At 42.4% G+C, this 23,002-nt stretch overlaps 1 protein-coding gene across 1 annotated transcript; it reads right to left on the bottom strand.

Moving 5' to 3' along the window:
• Window positions 1-560: 560 nt before the first annotated feature.
• LOC142430334 (small ribosomal subunit protein eS6-like) lies at window positions 561-1,388 on the bottom strand. Its single transcript, XM_075535395.1, has one exon. The coding sequence runs from the start codon at window positions 1,347-1,349 to the stop codon at window positions 600-602; it is 750 nt and encodes a 249-aa protein (XP_075391510.1). The 5' UTR covers window positions 1,350-1,388; the 3' UTR covers window positions 561-599.
• Between the last annotated feature and the right edge of the window lie 21,614 nt (window positions 1,389-23,002).

Below are 23,002 nucleotides of genomic sequence, written 5' to 3'. Positions count from 1 at the left end.
CGCCGCACTGGCGCTATTTCTGACTTTATAAAATACTGGGCAGGAGTTGGTCCCTCACATAACCTTGGACTAGCCATAGGAGCTGCTCTTCAAGGTCTAATCCAAAGCCCTGCTGCGCTTGCTCAAAAAATCTGCTTTAACTGTAAACAGCCTGGTCATATCTCCTGAGACTGCCCAGCGCCTAGGGCTCCGCGCCCTGAAAGGCCGAGACCTTCCACCGTCTGCCCTCGCTGCAAACGTGGTTTTCACTGGGCTTCTGAATGCAGATCCAAGGCCGATTTTCAAGGAAGTCCTTTGTCCCCTCACTCTGCGGTACAGGGAATCTCTGAGCAGGGCCAGCCCTGGGCCCCCTTTGCGAGACAAACCCCTGGGGCTATCAGGTTTGTTCCTCAAGGCCACCAACTCCCTCAGAACCAGCACCTGGCATCTCGCCCACAAGCCTTGCCTCTCTTTCAAGGGCAACAACAGGAGTGCAGGACTGGACATCTGTTTCTCCTCCCACACAGTATTAACTCCTAAACAAGGCACCCAAGTAGTTAATACGCCCTCTTAACAATGCATTTTTTTTCACTAGATGAGCTTATTTATTCCAGGCTCTTTCATTTCTGACTGGAGTCAGACTTGGAGGTAGAAGCCCTCAGCGAGGACAGCCTCCGTCGCTTGGCAATCTGCTCCTGCCGCTTCTCCTTGGCCTCCTTTGTTCTCTTGGCCAAAAGCTTGGCATATTCGGCAGCCTCCTCCTTGTTTTTCTTGGTGCGCTGCTTCTTCAGGGCAATGCGCCAGTGCTTGTGCTGCAGGACCCACGGAGTCCCAAGACGCTGAATCTTGGGCGCTTTGGTCCTAGTTTTCTTGCCCTCTTTGTTCAGTGGCTTTCTCACAACGTACTGGCGGACGTCATCTTCTTTAGAGAGATTGAAGAGTTTGCGGATTCTGCTGGCTCTTTTGGGCCCCAGGCGACGAGGCACAGTTGTATCAGTTAGTCCTGGGATATCTTTCTCCCCTTTCTTTACAATAACCAAGTTGAGAACGCTCAGATTGGCATCCACAATGCAGCCCCGGACAGATTTGCGCTTCCTCTCCCCAGTTCTCCGTGGTCTGTAGTAGGAGTGCCCCTTACTCAGCAGCAGGCAGACACAGCCGTGGGTCAAGACACCGTGCTTCATGAGAAAGCCTTGCTTGTTATTCCCACCGCTGATGCTGACGACATAGCCCTTCCATACATCGCCCAGCGCCTCCGCGGCGACCTCCGTGGCCATTCGCTTCTCATAAAAGGTGCAAAGTTTGCGTTCATCGTCCACTTCAATGAGTTTCTGGCAGCCAGTGGCTGGGAAGGATATATTCAGCTTCATGGTGAAGCACCCGACCGCCTCCGCGACGCCACGGAAAAGAGACTCCGCATTTTTAGTTTTTACTGATGGGTTCTCAACAGGAATTGCGGCCTTTTGTGTAAATGGCATAATTACTAAAATTCAAACTGACTGCGTTTCAGCTCAGTTGGTTGAGCTCAAGGGTATCATGTGCGTTTTATCACAATTTGCAGACAAACCCATTAATATATACACTGATAGCACTTATTTGGCACATTCCATTCCTTTGCTGGAAACTGCTCCTCAAATAAAAAAGACTGCTGAAAGTTCGGTCCTGTTCCTGGAGTGTCAAAAAACAATTCATGCCAGGACAGCCCCCTTTTTCATTGGTCATATTAGAGCCCATTCAGGCCTCCCCGGTCCCTTATCCCAAGGCAACGGTGTTGTTGATGTGGCCACCCATTTTGTCGCCTTTGCCTCCACAGATAACGTTGAAAAAGCTCGCGCCGCCCATTCCTTACATCATATTAATGCTCAAACTTTACGCTTAATGTATAAAATAACCAGGGAACAAGCTAGACAAATAGTAAAACAATGCTCAAACTGTGTAACGCATCTCCCAGTACTGCACTTGGCAGTCAATCCGAAAGGATTGGTGCCAAATGATATCTGGCAAATGGATGTAACCCATCTTTCTGAGTTTGGTAATTTAAAATATGTTCACATGCGCGTGGTCACATTTAGTGGATTCATAGTCGTCACCCTCCAAACAGGAGAGGCCACCAAACATGTTATAGCTCACCTTTTACACTGTTTCTCTATACTTGGGGCCCCTAAGCAAATAAAAACAGACAGTGGCCCTGGTTACACCTCTGCAGCCTTTCAAGAATTTTGTTGCAAACTCTTTACAAAACATGTCACTGGCATCCCGTACAACTCCCAAGGCCAGGGGGTAGTGGAAAGATCAAATCTAACATTAAAACTTGCTATTGAAAAAATAAAAATAGGACAATGGTACCCTACAAAAGGCACCCCCCGGAACCTTCTTAATTATGCCTTATTTATACTCAATTTCTTACGCCTTGATGATTCGGGAAAATAAGCTGCAGATCGGTTTTAGCACTTTAAATCTAACTCACAATTTGCCATGGCAAAATGGAAAGATCCTATAAACAATTCATGGCACGGACCGGACCCAGGACTTATCTGGGGAAGAGGCTCCATTTGTGTCTATTCTCAAGAGCACAATGCAGCAAGATGGCTACCAGAAAGACTGGTCAGAGTAATGGACCATAAACCTAAAGTAATACCCTCCAGGGAGGAATCAACCCCCTGAGAAATAGATCTCTTTTTGTGTTTTTACAGGTTCAACAAATATATATTAGCCCGAAGACCCTTCTACTCACAGATGTGGACCTTCACCTCTTGTCTTGGAATCAGAATCGCAGCAATCGCCCCCCCCCCCCGCTTGCTGCAGTCCCAACCTCCAACCCTATTTCTAATATTACCAACACCACCCCGCCTCCCCAAACTCCTATAATTGTCAATGATGTTCCCCTTTATTTACCTCCTGGCACAACCCAAGTTCCGTTTTGTTACTCCGCGCCGTCCTCATCTCTTTGTAATAATTAACTCACACTTATGACAGAAGCAGTTGCGCCCAATGGCTTTTTCTTTTGATGTAATCATACCCTCACAAAACATTTGAATGCTTCCCTTCCGTCTTCCTTATGGTGTATGCCTGTTACTTTGGTGCCCCAATTAACTGTTTATACCACCGCTGAATTTCAATCTAAAATTTCTCCTCACCCCCTTTCCAAGTCAAAAAGAGCTATTTTTCTCCCTGTCTTAATGGGCCTTTCATTGGCCTCCTCTGTTGCCACTGTTGGTTTTGGAGGAGGAGCACTTGGACATTCTATCACCGCCACCAACGATCTGGCCGCCCGCCTTCAAGAAGCTCTGGATGACTCTGCATAGTCTCTGGCGTCTCTCCAACGACAAATCAATTCTTTAGCTCAAGTTGTTCTTCAAAACCGGCGTGCGCTTGACCTTATTACAGCCGAAAAGGGGGTATTTGTCTGTTTGTACAAGAAGAATGTTGTTGCTATATTAATGAATCTGGATTAGTTGAGGAGCAGGTAAACAATCTCAATAAGATCAGTAAGGAACTACTTAATTTCGGACATCCGCGCCCAAGTTTGCTCAACTCAATGAATTGGTGGTCTTCGCCGTTATTTTCATTTATTGCCCCCTTTATAGGGCCGGTAATTGTTTTGCTTGTTGTAGTTTCATTGGGGCCCGTCATCTTTAACAAACTTATGTCTTTTATCAAACAACAAATAGAAGCCATCCAGGCTAAGCCCATACAGGTCCCTTACCATCACCTTGAGATGATTAGTCAGGGTGGCTCGGTATCTGACGATGAGTATGCATCACCGGTAAGACACTCTGCCCTTATGAGATGAGTTGGATAGCCAATGACGGGTAAAATTGGGTGCCCCTGACACTAACCTAAGACAGGCCCTGGTTCGCCTCCACCTAAGATGGATGAGTTCACAGAAGCCGAAGACGGGTAAGGGTCAGAGACACACCTGGCAACCTAAGACAGGCACAACTCCCTAAGGGAATCTCTCATTTTCTAAATACATAAAACAAAAAAGGAGGACCTGTTGGGAGCCGATATCCATTAAGACCCTGGCCTCAGACACGTAGCAGAAACTTGGCCGCTTTCTAACAGCAAGGCTTTGTTTCCTGCCCAACTTCGCCCCCACATTCCAAACTACGTGCTCAGTAGCATGAGCAGTTGCGATAACTGACCTTGTTGCCATTAGTCAAAGTACTGAGCACCCATTGAACTGCAGATATACCATATTAGGAACATCGTGATAAGTTCACCCGGTAAGCCTTGATTTGCATGCGTACATCGCCACGGACGTCTTTGAGTACTGTTGTGCACCCTTTGTACCTTATTGGGAACATGTGGCTGATTAGTTGTTGTACAGTGTGCGGTTGTTACACAGTGTGCTTCACTGGAATATGTGCCTCCCACTTCCTTCTCTGTTGTGAATATATACCCAGAGTTTTGGCAAAATAAACGGGCTTGATCAGCACTTGTCTTGCCCCAAGTCTCTGTGTCTTTTTGCCATCCAGGTTCGTTGCCTCTCCAGGTCACCGCGTGAGGGTCTCGCTGGACGAGACCCTAACACACATTGGAAAAGAACTAAAACCCGAGAAATAAAATCATCAGCATACAGACAACTGATCTTTGACAAGGACCAAAAGATATCAAATGGGAAACAGATGCCCTCTTCAACAAGTGGTGCTGGAAAGAATGGATATCTACCTGCAGAAAAATGAAGCAAGACCCTTATCTCACTCCACGCACAAGATTAAACTCAAGGTGGATCATGGACCTTGTGGTAAAACCCCAAACTATTAGGACAATCAATGAGGGAATTGCGACCAACCTGAGAAATTTGGTGCAGGGAATATCTAGGCTATCGGATATAGCTAAGGACACAAATACAGTTGAGTCACTAATTGGCAAGAGGGGTATACCGAAGATAAAATGCCTGTGTACATCGAATGAATTCAGCAAGAGAGTAATGAGAGTGCTGACAGACTGGGAAAACATCTTTAGTAATGACACAACTGACAAATGCCTTATTAAAATTTATAATACTCTGCTAGCTTAAAAAAAAACCACCTAATTACCCACTGAGGAGATGGGCAAAGGACCTGAACAGAAATTTCACAAGGGCAGAAATCTGAATAGCCAGTAAATATGAGAAAATGTTCCTGATCATTAGCCATCAGAGAAATACCAATTAGAACAACTGTGAGATACCACCTAACACCCTCAAAGATAGCCAGAATTCTATCAATTCACAAAATCAGAGAGTAGCAAGTGTTGGAGTGGCTGTGGTGATATATGAACATTGGTCCATTGCTGGTGGACTTGTATGTATGTACAGCCATTATGGAATTAGATTTGGTGAAGTGTAAAAGAGATGGAAATCAAGCTACCATAGGACCTAGCAATTCCCCTATTTGGCATATCCTCAGAAGAGGCAATAAATGAACCACAGTCAGATATCTGTGCCCCAATGCTCATCATGGCATAGTTCACAATCGCAAGAAGTTGGAAACAACCCAAATTTCCATTAACAGATGAATGGATTTAAAAACTGTGGTACATGCATACACTGGAGTACTACACGTCCCTGAAAAGCAGTGATGAATGCATGAAGCACATTGCCACATGGGGAAAATTGGAGGAAATTATGTGAAGTGAAATAAGCAAAGGGTAAAAGGAGAAGCAAACCATAAGTCCACTTAAGTAAGCTTAAAAGGCAAAAGAGATATAGGGGGAAAGTTACTATATGCATACATTCCTGGTGTGAAGTCCAGGTTAGTATGGCAGGGGCCAGACCCAATCCAGGGATACATATGACAGTCAATGAAAAAGGTGGGGGGAAAGCAAGAAAAGTGGGGGGAGGCATGGGTAGTAGGGGAAAAGGGCACTAATACATCCAAGGGGAGGGTATTGTTTAAATCTCCACAGGAGTGAGAGAGAGGGACCAGACCTCAACCTGGTGTGCCAAGACATGAATTTAACATACCAGCATGATGCAGCAATCCAATAGAGAGGTCCTCAGGGGAAGCCCCAATCCCAGCTACATATCCAGCCCCCCTGCCTGAAGAATCATCAGTCTGATGGTTCCCAGGGTGACTGATGGAGAGCACTGAAGGAAAATGGACTACAAAGGACAACACTGAAGCTACAGTTCTGGGAGAGGGGCACTTCTGAACAGAGCACATGGGAGCAAACTATGAGTGAAAGAGAGAGTAGAACACACCCCTGGTCCACCAAGCCCAAGGATGATATTCCTGCTGGGAGCAGCCAATGCACAGAGAGGACCATAGGGCTGGCCTCAGCATGAGACAAGATTTCCATCCCTGACCCATAGCGCTACAGGGCATAACACCGAAGACACGGTGTGAGAATTGTCTCCAATCTGACCCCACCACACCGGGCAGAAACACTGAGGGTGTTCGACAGAGCAACAAGGGGAGTAAAGCAATGAAGTCCCTGAGGAATCCCAAAAATGGACTTTGGAGCCAGGGTGTAACATCCCATGGGACTCGACTGGCAAACACTCATAAAAGGCAACAAACAAACCGGGAACTATTTATAGACTTTTCTTTTTTGCTGTTGGTTTGTTTTGTTGTTTTCTTTTTGTGCTTAATATTGTTCTTGCATGTCTATATAGATAAGGTAGGCGGGGTAAACAATCCTGAGGAGAAAACAACAGGACTGATGGTTCCGGAAGGGACACAGGAGATGGGGAGGCAGGGGAAAGAAAGGGGGGAGCCAACAAAAGCAGGATAGGAGAGCAACAAGTGATGTAAACTTGATGGTGAGGAAGGCGCAAGAGGCCTGAAGGCGTTTGATCAAGTGCAATGTATCCAAGAGGAATTACTGAAAACCAAATGAAGGTTGAAAATGATAGTGGGAAAAGAGGAAAGTAAAAGGAAATAGGAAAAAGAACTAGGAGGTAAAGGACACGTAGAGAGGTCTAAATATAGGTATGTATTTATATATAATGATCAGTAAATAGATCTATTCAAGTACTCCCTCAATGCAAAAATAGTTTGTTCTAATAACTTGCCATTCTTTGGTGCTCACCTTCCTGACTCAATCACTGAAGGCAAAATGGGCACATTAAAAAATGTGATGAAGAAAGCTGATGCTGCCCAGATATAAAAAGATATAGCATTTAGGGTCAGGAAGGCTTGAAAATTTAAAAAGCGTCCATTTAGCTGAGAAGCAGCAAAGCCCACATGGAAGAAGCACACCAGCCTGTGTGATCATGTTGTGCCAATGGGATCAACTATCAGGCATCAAAGACCCAGAACAAAAAACCATATCACTGTGAAACCCAAGGCCATCTGGAGACAATTGGACACCCCCTCACAGAAGGGTCACAAGTAAGAGATGAGCCAGTCAGGGTGAAATATGGCACCAATGAAACATACTACTTTCCTCTAGTTATTCAGTGCTTCTTCTCCTCGTGCCCATTATCATAACCCCAATTCTAGCTTACAAATCCAGCTAGACAAGAGCATGTACACGATACAGATAAGAGCTGGAAACACAGGGATCCAGGACAGATAACCCCTTAGGACCCATAATGATGGTAGCTATACCAGGAGGGGAAGGGGAAGGTGGGATTAGAAAGAGGAAAGTGATCACAGTGATCTACATGTAAACCTCTCCCAGGGGGAGGACCAACAGAAAAGTGGGTGAAGGGAGACAGCGGTTGGTGCAAGTCAATGCAAAAAGTAATAATTTATAAATAATCAAGGTTTCATGAGGGAAGGAGGGCGGGGAAAGGAGAAATGAGAAGCTGATACCAAGGGTTCCAGTAGAAAGAAAATATTTTGAAAATGAAGATGGCAACATATGCACAAATGTGCTTGACACAATGGATGTATATATGGATTATCTTTAAGCTGTAAGAACTGCCAATAAAATTATTTTTAAAAATTCTTGTAACATACTTTCCTGATTTTAAACCATTCCGTATTCCCTTGTTCTGTTTGCACAGCAGCCTCTTGATCCACGGACAGGTTCCTCTTGGGTGCCATGCACTGTTCTCTAATGCCCATTCTTCCCAAGGCCATCCAGAGTTTATTCTAAACCACACTGCTCCTGTGTTGTAGGTAGCTGAAATTTATTGTTTCCTAACCTCCCACTGATGTGTATATCTGAAAAATTGGGTATGTCCTAGAAGTGGTGGTGGATTTCAGCTGAAATCTGCTCAACCTCAAACGGCATTCTCATTATTTGGGCCAGATGGTTTCTCTGAGATGTCTCAGATTCTCTGGAAATATCTTGGACTTGACACATTTCCTTAGGGACCAGGAAGATGAAAACTAAGACTCTAAATGTGAAATAGAGACAAGGACCTTGCCTCAGGGACAGCAAACAGATAATGCCATCACTTACAGCCAGTCACCTAAAACTTTATCTTTCTACCCACCAAAATTGGAAGAATAGACATTTTTTGCGTATGAAAGCATTATATATGTTGTATTTATTTCTTGAATAATGAGCATAAGTAACATAGGATATGCAAGTCTGTTTTTGCGTGAATTGAGTGTGTTCTATATTGGATTTTGAAGATATGGATTTATTGCTCCATTCAATATAAACAGGGCAAACAGATTCGGATGTATTTTCACCCTCTATCTCTTGCACATCTCAGTACCTTTTCCAGGTCCTCGGTGTGTTTTAATATCTTACTGGTTTACAGAGATACATTAACTGTATCAACTTGCTGGTATCATAATTCTCAGTGCTGTGAAAGTTTTGTAATTGTGTCAATTTTGAAGTCTGGTCGAGTAGTGGGCAGAGTTTGTCTATTAATCCAGAGTTGACAGTTTCAAATTGAGTAGGTCTCTAATTGAGAAAGATAAGAAGTCTGCTCCTATAGGGGCATAGTGCAGTGTTTACTGAAGTACCAGATACTGCCCCTTGAGGGGAAATGGAATGGTGCACATGTATTTTATGGGAGAAATATGTGGTTCCCATAAGAAATTACAAACTTAGAAACTCAAGGGCAGTTCTACCCTGTCCTAAATAGTCACCATTAGTATGCTCCGACAAGGGGCAGTGAGATTTTTTTGTATTACTTTATTCTGGATTATGGGCTATAGTAAAAACGTTTTCAATAGTCAGCAAGGATGTGGGTAATTTTTCCATTTTCCTGCTAGGGGGCATGCAAAAGGGCCACTAAGTTTGGGAGCATATGATTGACAGCACTAGTTCTAGGGAACTGTTCTAATCTGTTCATAGGTTGACTGTGAGGGAGAATGGACACCATATTACTGGGTTTTAGTTTATTTTACATTTCTGTATAATGTGGCCTCAGAGAATGGATCAGTTGGGATGGGATCATGTATGATCACATTCCGTGGTAAAGGGATTCAGGCTATGATAGCAAATCCTTTATCCCTTCATAATCTTTTCTGACCTAGATGTAAGGGGATTTTCCTGAGGTGTGGCTCCAGAACATTTCATCTCTGATCTGATTACAGCAAGAAAGGAGACCTGGATCAGAGTTCTGTGGACTAGCAGTTTCTATGCAGTGAACCTCCCAGATTCAAGGTAATGCTGAAGCATACATCTATGGTGCTGTCTAGGGCAGATGAAGCCCACAGACATTGCAAGCAGACAAGGACCTTGCCCAGACACAACAGAATAAGAGAGCCTTATCCTATGACTGATGGGATATGTAACAAAAGATATGAAATTCTACCTGCCTAATCTATAAGAAAGTTAATTTTGAATGAAAAAAAAACCAGTTAATGATGCTTCCTTCATAAACACACTTAATAACTAAGGAAATGTGCTGGAATCTTTTCCAGAGATCAATAATCTAAACACATCTGGTTTGGGATGCAGTAAGGGTTACTGTACTATAGAGAGATGGAGCTCTTTTCATTAGGTATTGGGTTTTTAATACACAGTCAAGGCAGAGGTGATTAGGTATTGGGTTATTAATGACAAGGTCAGTGCTTTGAATTTACCAGCCAATACCCAGGGCAGATATGGGGTCATATACTCCTGGAATGATTTACAATATCATAAGACCAACAGTAGCCCTCGTGGCAGAGTGGTTAACAGGTGGGCTGTGTATCCCAAGGTCTACAGTTCCCAACAGCCTGCTGTCCCAAGGGTGAAAGACAGTGCTACCTGAGCCTGTAAAGAATTACAGTCTCAGAATCCCACAGGCGCCATTCCTCCTATGAGGTTGTCTGGCCTGAGAACTGAATGGAAAGCAGTGAATCTGAGTCTGCTTGTTAAGTCAAAGGGGAACTTCCCCTATTTTCTATAAAGCTGCTCTGAGTCCAATAGGCATCATGGTAGTGAATTTGTGCTAAGGGCCAGAGCCAGAGTTGAGTTTTCAAAATGTCAAAACCATATGGCGTATAAGAGATCCAGTTTGATGAAGCTACTTCTGGAAGGGTTTTGCTCATTCCTCCTTCCCTTTCACACTTTTCTGTTATTGAAATCACTTGGGTTGGTGGCACAGTGGATAATGTTTAATGGCTGTGGTTTTATGCTGACTTGGCTGGGCCAGGATTCTCAGAAGTTTAGGAATTACGAATGAGCTTAGGTGACAGTGTTCGATATAATGCCATCACTTCCATGAAGAGATTTGCTGTCAGCAGCCAAGTAGTGGGAGGTGTTATCCTGTTGGGTGTGGTTTTCCCCGTATAAATTCAAGTACATTCTATCTGCAGCTTTTGTCCAGGTCTGGGGACTTCCTAGATGTGTGGATCTCCAGATGTGAGAGCATCTTGCCATATTTCATATATAGCTTGGATTCATCAATCTGCACAGCCATGAGGAAGGAGCCTACCATTTGACCTTCCCTTCTTATTTCATGGTGCATTCGACTTACTTGAGTCAAGAGAAGGGTCCAGACTGATATCTGAGACTTGCCAGCCTCTACAACTCTGAATTGAAAAGGTGAGTAGTATGACTAGAATGTTTCCTAACTATTTCTGACACAGGTCGCAGGATGGGAGAAAAACTGGACTTCCCAATCTAGTACAGTGCATAGTCTTGGAAACTCCACAAGAGAAATTCTCCCCTTTCCTATAAGATCTCTAGGAGTCAGCATTGACTCCATACCTTCCAGTGAGTAAGGGTTCTGGGATGAAGGTTGTGGAGGGCTGGGCTCTCCCTGAGGTTTGAGCAGATGACTTATCATTCAGAGTCCAGGATACCTTTTGGAGCAGATTGATCAGAATGAGCTCAGGGACTCACACAGTGTTTTGGAGTTTTCCATCCAGAGTTTGTTGCTAAGTGAGGTTTCACCGATGGCCTCTCTGAAATAGAAATTTCCCCACCATTGTTCTTGGCAGCTGTTGCCCAGATATATCGAGAGACAGTGAAAGTCATGGAGGAGAGCTGGCCCTTCATCTCGCTGCCCCTGGTTGTTCTAGTGACAATCTCACAGGACATCTTTTGCTTGTGAGAGGCAGTTGTCTTCATATTATAAGTTTCAAGAGTATTTAGATAACATTTGATAATTGGTTGTTTTTAATTTATGGTGGCCCGTGTTTTCCGGAGAAGAACCGTGCCTCATAGTGTTTTCAGAGATTGATTTTTCAAAAGTAAGTCACCAGGCCTCGCTCTGAAAGTGTCTCTGAGGAGAAACCAACTATCTTCTAAAATAGCTGCTAATCATTTTATCTCTTTGAATTATTAGAAGTTCCAACATTAAAGAAGTTACCATGAATTTCACATTTATTCAAGGAGAAAAAGTGGCACACGGTGATGTTTTTATTTTGGAGGTTTTAAAGAATTTTTCCTAATTCCTCCATTTAAGATTTTTAGGTTGACATTCATATTTGTTTTGTTTCATTTTTTAGTAAAATTCTCCAAGCTTTTAGGAAAAAGGAGCATTGCAATTAGTTTGCTGCTACTGGTGTTTCTGAGTTGATTACTAGGCTTGGCATAAGAGTGGATCAATTAGAAATCGGGTGGAGATAACACAGGCCTAAATAAGAGACTGCGATAGGATTTTCACATTGGAATCTGGGTAGGTGTAACCCATTAAGAATTGTGCTGGGAGATTTGCTTTTCTGTGGTGAGGCTTTTAGATGCAAAATTCATAAATTCTATTTATGGATCCTAAAATGTCTGACTTTGACTGTAAGTCTTAGGCTGTTGTTGTTAAGGGCTATGGAATTGTTCCTGGCTCATACTTACCCTCAGGACTGACTCATAGTTATTCTATGTCAAAATGGAGGAAATAATGCACAACCCATGGCCATCCTCACAGTTGTTATATTGGAGATCCTTTGCTGCAGTTACCATGTCAATCCTGGTCAAATAAATGTTTATATTAATCAGTGCTATAAAACCATTGATGTAATCATTCAACTTGTTATTTTCATCTTAAATATGCAATTCACTATATGACACCCAATTCCCGGAATCATGAAATTTGGCTACAAACTATCTCCTAGCTGTCCACACTTTTACAGTTTTGTGCTTGGCCCTTGATGCATCTTTGTGTTGTTACTAGGTGTCATTGAGTGTGTTCTGAAGCATAGTAACCCCAGATACAACAGGACATAATGCTGCCCAGTCCTGTGCCAGCCTCACACTTGTTTTGCTTGATTCCATTGTTGCAGCCACTGTGTCCATCCGTCTTGTTGTGTGTGCATTCCATCATGTTGGGAGCTTTTCACTTTTCTCCAGACCCTTCACGCTGCCAAATATGCTGTGCTCTCCAGAGACTATTCTCTTTTGACGACATGCCCATGTTGGCTTTGCTTGTCTCTAAAGGCATATGGGTCTTCCTACTTTCCAGACAGTGGGTGTTCTATTGGCAGTTTATGGTACTTTCAAATTCTTGGCTGGCACCACAATTCAAATGGATTGATTCTTCTATCTTCCACATTTACAGGATTAGCTTTAGAACTAGATTAGTTTCTTCTAAAATCCAGTGAAAATTACATTAAAATAATTATATAATGGTTATGTAGCACACCCCATTACAAACCTGATAAGTTTGCCTCATAATGTAACTGAGAGAGCGTGGCATCAGGCTGTGCCCAGACAGGTTTTCATATCTGGATTCTAATCATTTTAGGTCCTGCAGTCGGATTGCTTTCCTGGGTGCCAACTCTAGACTGGTGAATCCCCTGAAGTCTGATTCAAGGATTTGGAACCTGCCAACTGCTGTTACTGGTAAGTTCTTTTCCTTTTTTTTAAAAAATAATTTATTGTGGGCTCTTACACATATTGCAACAATCCATAAGTCAACTACATTAAGCAAAATTGTACACATGCTGCCGTCATTATTTTGCAAATATGATCTCTCTACTTGATGCCTGTATCAAGACATCTTTTATCTCTTCCTTCCCCCAGTAAGTTATTTTCCTGGGCATGATCTTTCTGTCTGACATAGGCATGACCCACTCATGACATTTACTGGACCTTCTCTCATGCCAATCCTGTGATGTTTCTTGTCTCTTCCCCAAAATATGATTTTTTGAGGGGGGTCATTATCCCTTATTTTGGTGTTATTAGAGGCTCTCAAATTGGTCTGGATAATATTGGCCCTCCTTTAGGACTCACAGATATGCTATAAGGTCCACAGAGTGGTTATGCTTTAGCCTGTTGTTGCAGTCACTGTGTGGATGCGCCTCCTTTGGGTCTCATGCTTAACCTAGCAAGATGTTCTATTCAAGACTGGTCTCACTGGAAGACATATTCAGATTCTATGAAACAATGTATCCTACCACACGAAGGCTGATGGGACTAGAATACTGTCAGAATATGAAATCTAAAGCCTAAATGTGTGAGACTTTATTGGTGGATTGCTGGATACACTCTCTGGGATTGAAAAGTCCCCTGTGGAATCAAGATATTGCTTGGTGCACAGAAATAGATTTACTTCACCGTAACTTTACCTTGTGAGTGACAGTTGCTTTCATAGTGTAAGTTTGAAATTCTTTTTTTAATGTATTGTGAAATATTTATTTCTAATTACAAATAAATGAAATTTTGTCTTGAAGCATGGTGTAGCATGGGTAACAGTCTTAATATAACAACAGTAAATGACATTGTTACATTTAGCGACAGTGTGCGTAAAAAACCAACTGTAAGTGTGAAGGTTGAGATAGCTTCTCTCTCACCAGATCAGATCTTCTCAGGCAGTCTTTGCAAGAGCCCAATAAAGATCATCTTTCCCAACAAATGTACTGATGTATTTAGACTTGATAACCAACAAGCTGGAAAACCCTGTTTCACAAAGATATGATGTTGGAAATGAAAGAAGAAGGTGCAACACAGTCTCAGACCAAATAGGATGTGACTGCACACACATGATCCAGAATTTTATAACTGGCATTGTAGAGAAATTAGTTCTTGCTGCATCACTGTTAATAAGTTCAATGAACTCCTCTTGTGCTGTCTCAAGAGCATCTTCAACTTTGACTGTGAATGGGCTTCTGGGAAGTGTAAATGGGGTGTCAGGTAGATTTGGAAAGTACTAGAAAATTTCATCTGCAAGCATGTGCAAGTGTTCTTTCACAGAAATTATCGTAATCCTTTCATCTGGTTCAATTACATGTTCTTCAAAGAAAGCAGTTAAGGTAGGCAACGTGTAAATTTTATTTTCATCCCATTTTTTTTCCAAAGCTGAAGTTTCATTTGGAATGATCAGATCTTTTCAGAAAAATTAAGGCATGTTGCATTTGGTCCTTGCAGTGCTAAATTTAACTCATTCAAGATGCAAAGATGGCAACCAAAGAAGCTATTTTCTGCAGTTCATTTTTATTGCTGAAAAGTATTTTGAACTGCAGTCTTGGTTAAAAAATGTATTGAGTTCATCACGAAGCTCAAAAACACTTTTTAAAACCTTTCCTTTTGACAACATCTCACTTCTATGTGAAATAGCAGAGCATTATACAGCACATCCAACTCATTGCAGTTGTTAAAACAGTTGACTGTTTAAAGTGCTCACCTTTAGAAAATTGACAGAATTTATGACGTTTTTCATTACTTCTTGTAACTCTTGTGACAGCATCTTCATTGCTAATATGTGACAATGAATCATACAGTGAGTTTTGATGTCTTTTTGTGGCTCCTTCAATATAAAATGATGAAGTCCAGATGGACAGCGTAGCATAGCAGAGGCACCATCTTTGCAAACACTACAAACCTTTTCCCAAGAGATCATATGCTCTTTCAGAAATGAACCAACTGTATCAAATCTACCACGTGCAGTAGTTGTCATTTCAAGAGGTCTGTAAAAAAGAAAGTCAACTTTAAAGTTGCCATCCTTAACATACCTGAGGTAAACCAGTAACTGAACAGTTTGCAACGTCTGTAGATTCATCAAGCTGGATGCTAAATATTGGAAGTGGAGCAGATTTAATTTCTTGGAAGACCTAATAAGAATATCAGCAGACATGACATCTATTCTGCAGACAGTGTCGTTAAATAAAGAAATTGCATGCAATTTTGTCACAAATTCGCCTCTCATCGTAACTCAAACAATGTCTTTGGCTGCTGGCAACAGTAAATGCTCAGCAATGGTGTGAGGTTGCAGAGTCCTGCCTGGTGATTCTGTGTGCCACCAAATAGGAAACTTCAATGGCTGCTGTGTTTTCTTTGTGGTACTTTCCAACAGTGTCAAGTCTGGCTTTCTTGAGTCCATCAGCTTTGCTTTTAAAATAGTTGGTATCCTTGCCAGAGAAGCTTTGATGCTTGCTATCAAACTGGCGTTTTAATTTGTTTGGCTTCATAGGTTCGGCTGACAGAAATTCACAACAAACAACACATTGAGGCTTCTCAATTCCTGCTGTAATTATTGAGGCAAAACAATACTGTAAGATGTCCTCCCTAAATTTTCTTTTCTTAACCTTCTCTACATGATCCATTGTCAAGGGATAGTTTCCAGGGAGATTTAATTTCTTTATTCATCTAGTAATCTCAGGCCAGTCCAGGGAAGCATGGGAGATTTAAGACATTCATTAGCAGGCATATTTTAAGAGTGCATATGGTTTGAGATTTGATAGGCAGAATCGATGTAAGTCTCTCTAGTTCACAAGAAGTGTTTTCTTTCCCATAGCCTGTCCTTCCTCTTTGTTCAGAGGAACATAGGTCTCCCAGCCTGGCTACCTGCCATCTCAGAGTTTAGAAAGCTAGTTGTTCCAGTTAGAGTTTCATGTCATTGTGTTTACCAATTTGTGTTTATGGAGTGCCTCCAAGGGACCGCCTATCTTTTTTTTTTTTTAATTTGGGCCTTGTACACCTGTTATCACAATCCACACATCCACCCATTGTGTCAAGCATATTTGTACATTTGTTGCCATTATATTCTCAAAATATTTTCTTTCTACTTGAGTCCTTGGTATAAGCTCTTCATTTTTCCCCTCCCTTCACCACTCCCCCTCCCTTATGAACCCTTGATAATTTATAAATTATAATTATTTTTTTCATGTATTACATCAATGTCTCCCTTCACCCACTTTACTGTTGTCCATCCACCAGGGAGGAGGATATATGTAGATCCTTGTAATCTGTTCTCCCTTCTACCCCACCCTCCCTCCACCCTCCTGATATAATCACTCAGCACTGGTCCCAAAGGGATCATCTGTCCTGATTCCCTGTGTTTTCAGTTCCTATCTGTACCAGTGTAATTCCTTGGTGTAGCCAGATTTGTAAAGTAGAATTGGCATCATGATAGTGTGTGTGTGGCAGGGCGGTGGGGAGGAAGCATTTAAGAACTAGAGGAAAGTTGTATGTTTCATCATTGCTACACTGCACCCTGACTGGTTCATCTCTCTACAACCATTCTGTAAGGGGATGACCAGTTGCCTACAGATGGGCTTTGGGTCTCCACTCCCCACCCTACCTCAGGCACAAAGATGAGATTTTTTTGTTCTTTGATACCTGATACTTGATCCTATGCTATGGACACTTCATGATCACACAGGCTAGTGTACTTCTTCCACATGGGCTTTGTTGCTTCTCATCTAGATGGCCACTTGTTTACCTTCAAGCCTTTCAGACAGGGATCCTCAAACTATGGACCACGGGCCACATGCAGCCGGCCAAAGACATTTATCTGGCCCGCCAGGTGTTTTTGCCTGTTGTTTTTGTTTGTGTTTTTTTTTTTTTTACTTCAAAATAAGACATGTCTGATGGGGTCAGTGCACTTCGAGCTGTCAGAGTGTGAGAGAAGGATAGGAACCTGGTAGCACTATGTCTTTCTGAAGCTTCACTGGGGGCGAGGTTTTCCAGAATAACCCACTATGTGTGTGCCAAGTGCGGCTACGAGCTGTTCTCCATGAGCTCCAAGTAGGAGCACTTGCTGCCATGGCCAGCCTTCACGGAGACCATCCACAATGATAGCGTGGCCAAGCGGTCCGAGCGCAATCAGCCTGATGCCTTTAAGATGCCCTGCGGTAAATGAGGCTGGCCACGGGCTTGGCCACGAGTTGCTCAATGATGGCCCCAAGGATGGGCAATCCTGCTTCTGAATATTCAGCAGCACCCTGAAGTACATCTCTGAAGGCAATAAATCTGCCTCCCAGAGGAAGTAAATGTGCAGCCCAACCCCCACACACCCCCAACAGCCACAGGTATTGGTCACCCTCCTTTAGAACTACAGCCTACAGACCTTCAGGCAGAGAGGGCTGGATGGGGTGGTGGGGAACGGTGTTTCCTGATGACGCTACGCCCTGTGCCAGGATGGGGCCAAGGACTAGTTCATCTTGGCCTCCAAGGCTGGAGGCTGGGACTCTGCTTTTAGGGTGTCTGTGTCTTGAAAGACATAACACCCTTGACTTCTCTCCTCAGCCTGGCAGCCCCTCCCTGCCTCTCTGGTCTCACCCCTATGAGCCCCAATTCCCCAAGGGGCTCCAGCCCTCACCAGGGCCCATGCTGACCCCTAAGTTGTGTGAGCAGTTGCAACCACTACAAGGACATGTCCCAGTCGGGGGCTCCATCCCAGTCACCCCATGTACCACTCTGGTCAAATCCTTCTAGGCTCACCAGGACACTGATGGTCTATGACCTGCTGGGGCATGCAGGCCCATGGCACCACCCCTGAGTTCCAGGTCTCCATCTGTGTGAGAGAGCAGCCACTGATCCATGGTCTTCCTACCAGTCCCTGGTGGGGCCTGGGAGGTCTTGTCGACAGTCTGTACCTGCCAAGCTTGCCCCAGAAGAGTATGTCCAGAGCTCCTGGTGGCAGCCTCACCCTTTCCTGCTTCACCCTCTCCAGCTTTCTGAACTGATTGGCTGGAAATAAACAAGGAGACCCAGCAGGATGCCATGTCCATGACTGGGTCTGTCTCCACCCTTAAAAAAAAAGTGCAGGGTGCATAGGAATTTGTTCATAATTCTTCTTCTTCTTTTTTTAAACTATAGTCTGGTCCTCCAATGGTCTGAGGGACAGCGAACTGGCCCCCTATTTAAAAAATTTGAGGACTCCTGCTTTAAGATCCCAGATGCTATGTCTTTTGATAGCCAAGCACTATTAACATTCAGGTTTGAAGAAGTTTAAGAGAGCACTTGCTTTTTCAGTGCATCTTAATTTAGGGAGACTCTATTTGTCTCCCTAGAAAAAGCCTCATTGAATTTTCAAGGTTTGATTTTTCTAAGGTAGGTCACCAAGCCTGTCTCTCAAGGAAGACACATTTTCTGTTAGGTGCTAACCATATTAACTATCTGTGTCTCTTAAGGACTTCAAGTTCAAAGAATTACTATAAATTTTACATTTTTTCATAGAGGAAAATGACACATTGTGATGTTTTTATATCTTTGGGGATTATAGCACATTTACGTATTTAAATCACTTTTCTGAAGAATTTGGGTTTGTATTTATTTTGTTTTACTTGGCTTTGGGTAAAATTCTTAGTTTGCTGTTTCTCTGAGAGGATTGCTAGGTATGTCATAAGACCACATCAGTTAGTAAGTGGATGGGGGTGAGCTGGTAATAAATGGAAGATTGTAACAGGAATTTCATGGTAGAATCAGGGTGGGGCTAACCCAATGAGAATTGTGTTGGGAGATTTGCATTTCTTTTTTGAGAATATTTCACTGGGATTTATAATTCATGAATTAAATTATATTTATGGATCCTAAAATGTCTTTTTTGACAGGCTGTTGTAGGCTGTTAAAGGCCCTGGAATTGGTTCTGACTCATACTCACCCTCAGGTCTGACTCACAGTTAGTCTATATCAACATGGAATAAATTTTGTCCAATCCATGGTCATCCTCACAATTGTTATGTTGCAGCTGCTTCCTGCACTTACCATGACAATTCATATCAATGAACATTTTCCTACAATTTCTCTGAACCTTGTATTTACCAAGCCTGTTATTTTCCAAGGACTGATATGTTAGTCTAGTAGAGGTCAATGCCATTTCCTTGATATTTTTTCCTTCAAATAATAAAATAGTAAAACAATATAATTTCACATCAGTAACCAGTTTTTTTGTTTGTTTTCTCTAAGAAAAGCTTTTAGTTTGAGTTCAGTGAAATATAGTTTGCCTCTGATTGCAAGTCATAATTAAATTTTAATTTGACTCTCTCTAATGTTCACCTGCTGAGGATAAATGCATCCATGATGCAAATTATTTGTGACATAGACATGTTTGGCTTTCTGTTTCAATTTTCTGATTCCCATGCATATGGAATCAGGAGAGGCAATGATTTTAAGCTCTCAGATGCAAAATAAAAGTCATTGGTTCAACCTCACCAATTGTTTCTTGGAGAAACTTAGAAAGGTATGCCTAGAGATAAATGGCACAGTCAGACTCCATAGAGTTTACAGCCTTAAAGATAATGCTCTGGTGTAGTGCTACTGTATTCTATGGGGTGTTTATTCTGTCATAGTGCTACCTTGCTTGTCTTAGTAAAATGAAGTGAGTGTATTTTTCAATGATGCCACTTAAGGGGAGTTTGAACTGCCAGGTTCTGTGTTACATATGAAGCTGTGGATCATTGACCTCCATCCCACTCAGGGCTCCTTAAGCTATGCTTTCACTTTTATAAAGAGAATTGGATATATAAATATATAATACTAAAATATCTCTAAAGGTGGTATAACTTAGGAATTGGACTAAAATTATAATATAAGACAGATTTCACAACTTCTGAATTGTTTTGTTTCACCCAATTTTTTTGTTACTTTTGAGCTTATAGCAGGGGGCGTGGGGAGTGGGCAGGATGAGAAAGACAGAACTGGATAGGACTGCCTATGATGGTTAATACTGAGTTTCACATCTCCTGGTCATTATTTGTAAATACTATGTACTTAAGATGCAATATCCCAATGGCCACATAATATTAGAGAGCTTACACTACTGTCAGGTTATGTCTAACACATAGGGTTACAAAAACATCTTTCAAAGCTAATGTTTTCTGTAGTTCTACTGGTTTTTCCAAGGTTCGGCTTTTAGCTTTAATCAGGGTGGCTATTGCATGTTTCTCTTTAAGTGCTTGATGAATTATCTGTTTTGTTTTGCATAATTTTTTTAAAGATAATTCATCGTAAATTGAGTGTTGAAGTAATTCTACATAAATTTTATTTTTCCTATTAAGTTCACTGAAATCTTCACTTTTTCTGTCCCATAGTGGAGCCCTGTGGGAGCCCCATTGGGCTGCCAACCCAGCAGTTCCAGTGACCAGGTGCTCCTTGGAGAAAGACAAGGCTTTTAATACTTATCAAGGGTTAGAGCCTGAGAAAAACAAAAAGACATCTCTGCTATGTCCTATAGGGCCGAACTGATGCCATCACTGCCATCCATAGCATTACGAATACTACATTTCTAGAAGTCACGTCACACCATGTCTTCTGGAATGTCTTCCCATGAATCTCGAATCCACTTCATGACATTTCCTCCTTTTGTTAGTCGGGCTAGACGAGATGACATCCATTCATGTCACATCTTTCGCACACAGTCTTCAAAAGGCGTATTCAAAGCTACATCCAGAGGCTGCAGTACAGATGTAAGCCCACCTGGAATAAAAGCTAAAGTAACTTTACTAGATTTTGCCAATTTTTTTAATGTCATCCGATAGGTGGGCTCTGAACATATCCCAAACAAGTAATGATGGGTTTTTCTTTAAGGCTGCTCCTGGTTGTCGGTTCCAAATTTCTTCCAGCAATTTTTTTTTTGTTACGTCTTCATCCATCAAGCTTTTAAAATGTGCACGCACAATAATTCTCGGTGGGAAATTGATCTTTTTAGGCAAGGTATTTCCTTTTAAAAAATGACAGGGTGCAGCTTAATTCCATTAGCGAAACATAATAGAACAGCTGTAAGTGTTGTTTTTTTTTCCATTTCCTGTAGTTTTTGAGAAAAATGTTTTGTTTTGTTTTTCCCTAAACTTGCCACAGTTCTGTTGATTGGAAGATCAAAAGTCATGGCAGTTTCATCCCATATTCCCAATATCTGCTAGGTCTCAATTAAAAATCCTTCTTTATTTAATAATAAATCACTGGAATGACATAACTTTTTCTTCAAGGTCTTGTGGCAGTTTCTGGGAAATCTTTGTTCTTTATCTCAGACATAGTCGGTCAAACCTATTCATGAAATGGGTACACCATTCTGCTAACCCACAAAATTTTCAATGCCTGGTGCTTTATATTTGTCATCCTTAGCCATTTGTAGAGCACGTATGTGGGTTCCCATGTGTGTTATGCAGAAATCATTTTGACGATACTCCATAACCCATTTATGCAATACACTCTCTAGAGCCCAATAAAAAGACATTAAACCACGACAAGCTTTTTTAGTTTTAAGAATCTGTTCCAAGTCAGCCTTCATTTTCCACCACTCCCTCACTTGCTTTTCGTCAACACAGAATTCCCTACTTGCAATACTGTTATTGCTCTCTTCTGCTCTTGACACAACCTTCATTTTGAACCCAGCCTCATATGACCGGTGTTTTTGTTTTGGTTCAAGAGTAGCCATTTCTAACAGGTTAACAGGATAAAAAACAAGACTTTGAAAAGGAACCTACATGGTAATGCCCCCCCCCCCACATACCCTCAACATGTTAGCCGGGAGGAGGTGGGGGAGTGCGTGCGGGCTGGGGATCCAGGATGTGAATTAACATAGAGACCGGAGAGGAGAGATGGAGCACAGCCACAGACACATCCTTACCAGTTCAGCTGCTGGAGTAAGTGAATCACTATGGGTTCTTCTGCGAATTGGAGCCACCCACATCATAGGATAGCTCCCATAGGTTAGATGTGAGTAAACAAACATTCAAAGGCCTGCAGTGTCAGAGGGGCTTTGAATGAACCGTGGAGAAATGGAAATCACCCACGAGATAACAGCGCTCGTCCCGTTACCTCAGGGAGCCACAGCAGGGTGTTACACCTCGCTGGGGTATCACTGACCCATGTATAAGCCTAACCCGTTTCCAGCACATTTTTTTGTGCTGAAAAACTCAGCTTATATGAGTATATATGGTAAGTATTATTGTTGGTATTAGCATCGTCATGCTATTTTCTTTACTTAACCCTTTACTAGCACTTATTTTTTTAACATTTTATTAGACGCTCATACAACTCTTATCACAATCCATACATACATCAATTGTGTAAAGCACATCTGTACATTCTTTGACCTCATCATTTTCTAAGCATTTGCTCTCCACTCAATCTCTTTGCATCAGGTCCTCTTTATTTTCTCCTCCCTCCCCGCATCCCCCTCCCTCATGAGCCCTTGGTAATTTATAAATTATTTTCTCATGTCTTGCCCTGTCTGACATCTCCCTTCACCCCCATTTCTGTTGTCCGTCCCCCAGGGAGGAGGTCACATGTAGATCCTTCTAATCGGTTCCCTCTTTCCAACTCACTCTCCCTCTACTCACGCAGTATCGCCACTCACACCCCTGGTCCTGAAGGTATCAATCACCCTGGATTCCCTGTGCCTCCAGCTCCTATCTGCACCAGTGTACATCCTCTGCTCTATCCAGATTTGCAAGGTAGATTTCGGATCATGATAGTTAGGGGTATGGGAGAGGAGGAAGCATTTAGGAACTGGAAGAAAGCTGTATTCTTCATTGGTGCTACATTGCACCCTGCCTGACTCATCTCCTCCCCTAGAACCCTCTGCCAAGGGGATCTCCAG

The sequence above is a fragment of the Tenrec ecaudatus genome, chromosome 17 (genome assembly GCF_050624435.1).
Source record: "Tenrec ecaudatus isolate mTenEca1 chromosome 17, mTenEca1.hap1, whole genome shotgun sequence".
NCBI classification, from domain to species: Eukaryota; Metazoa; Chordata; class Mammalia; order Afrosoricida; family Tenrecidae; genus Tenrec; species Tenrec ecaudatus.
Note: the sequence above shows the minus strand (reverse complement) of the source record. Positions and strands in the feature narration are given on the sequence as shown.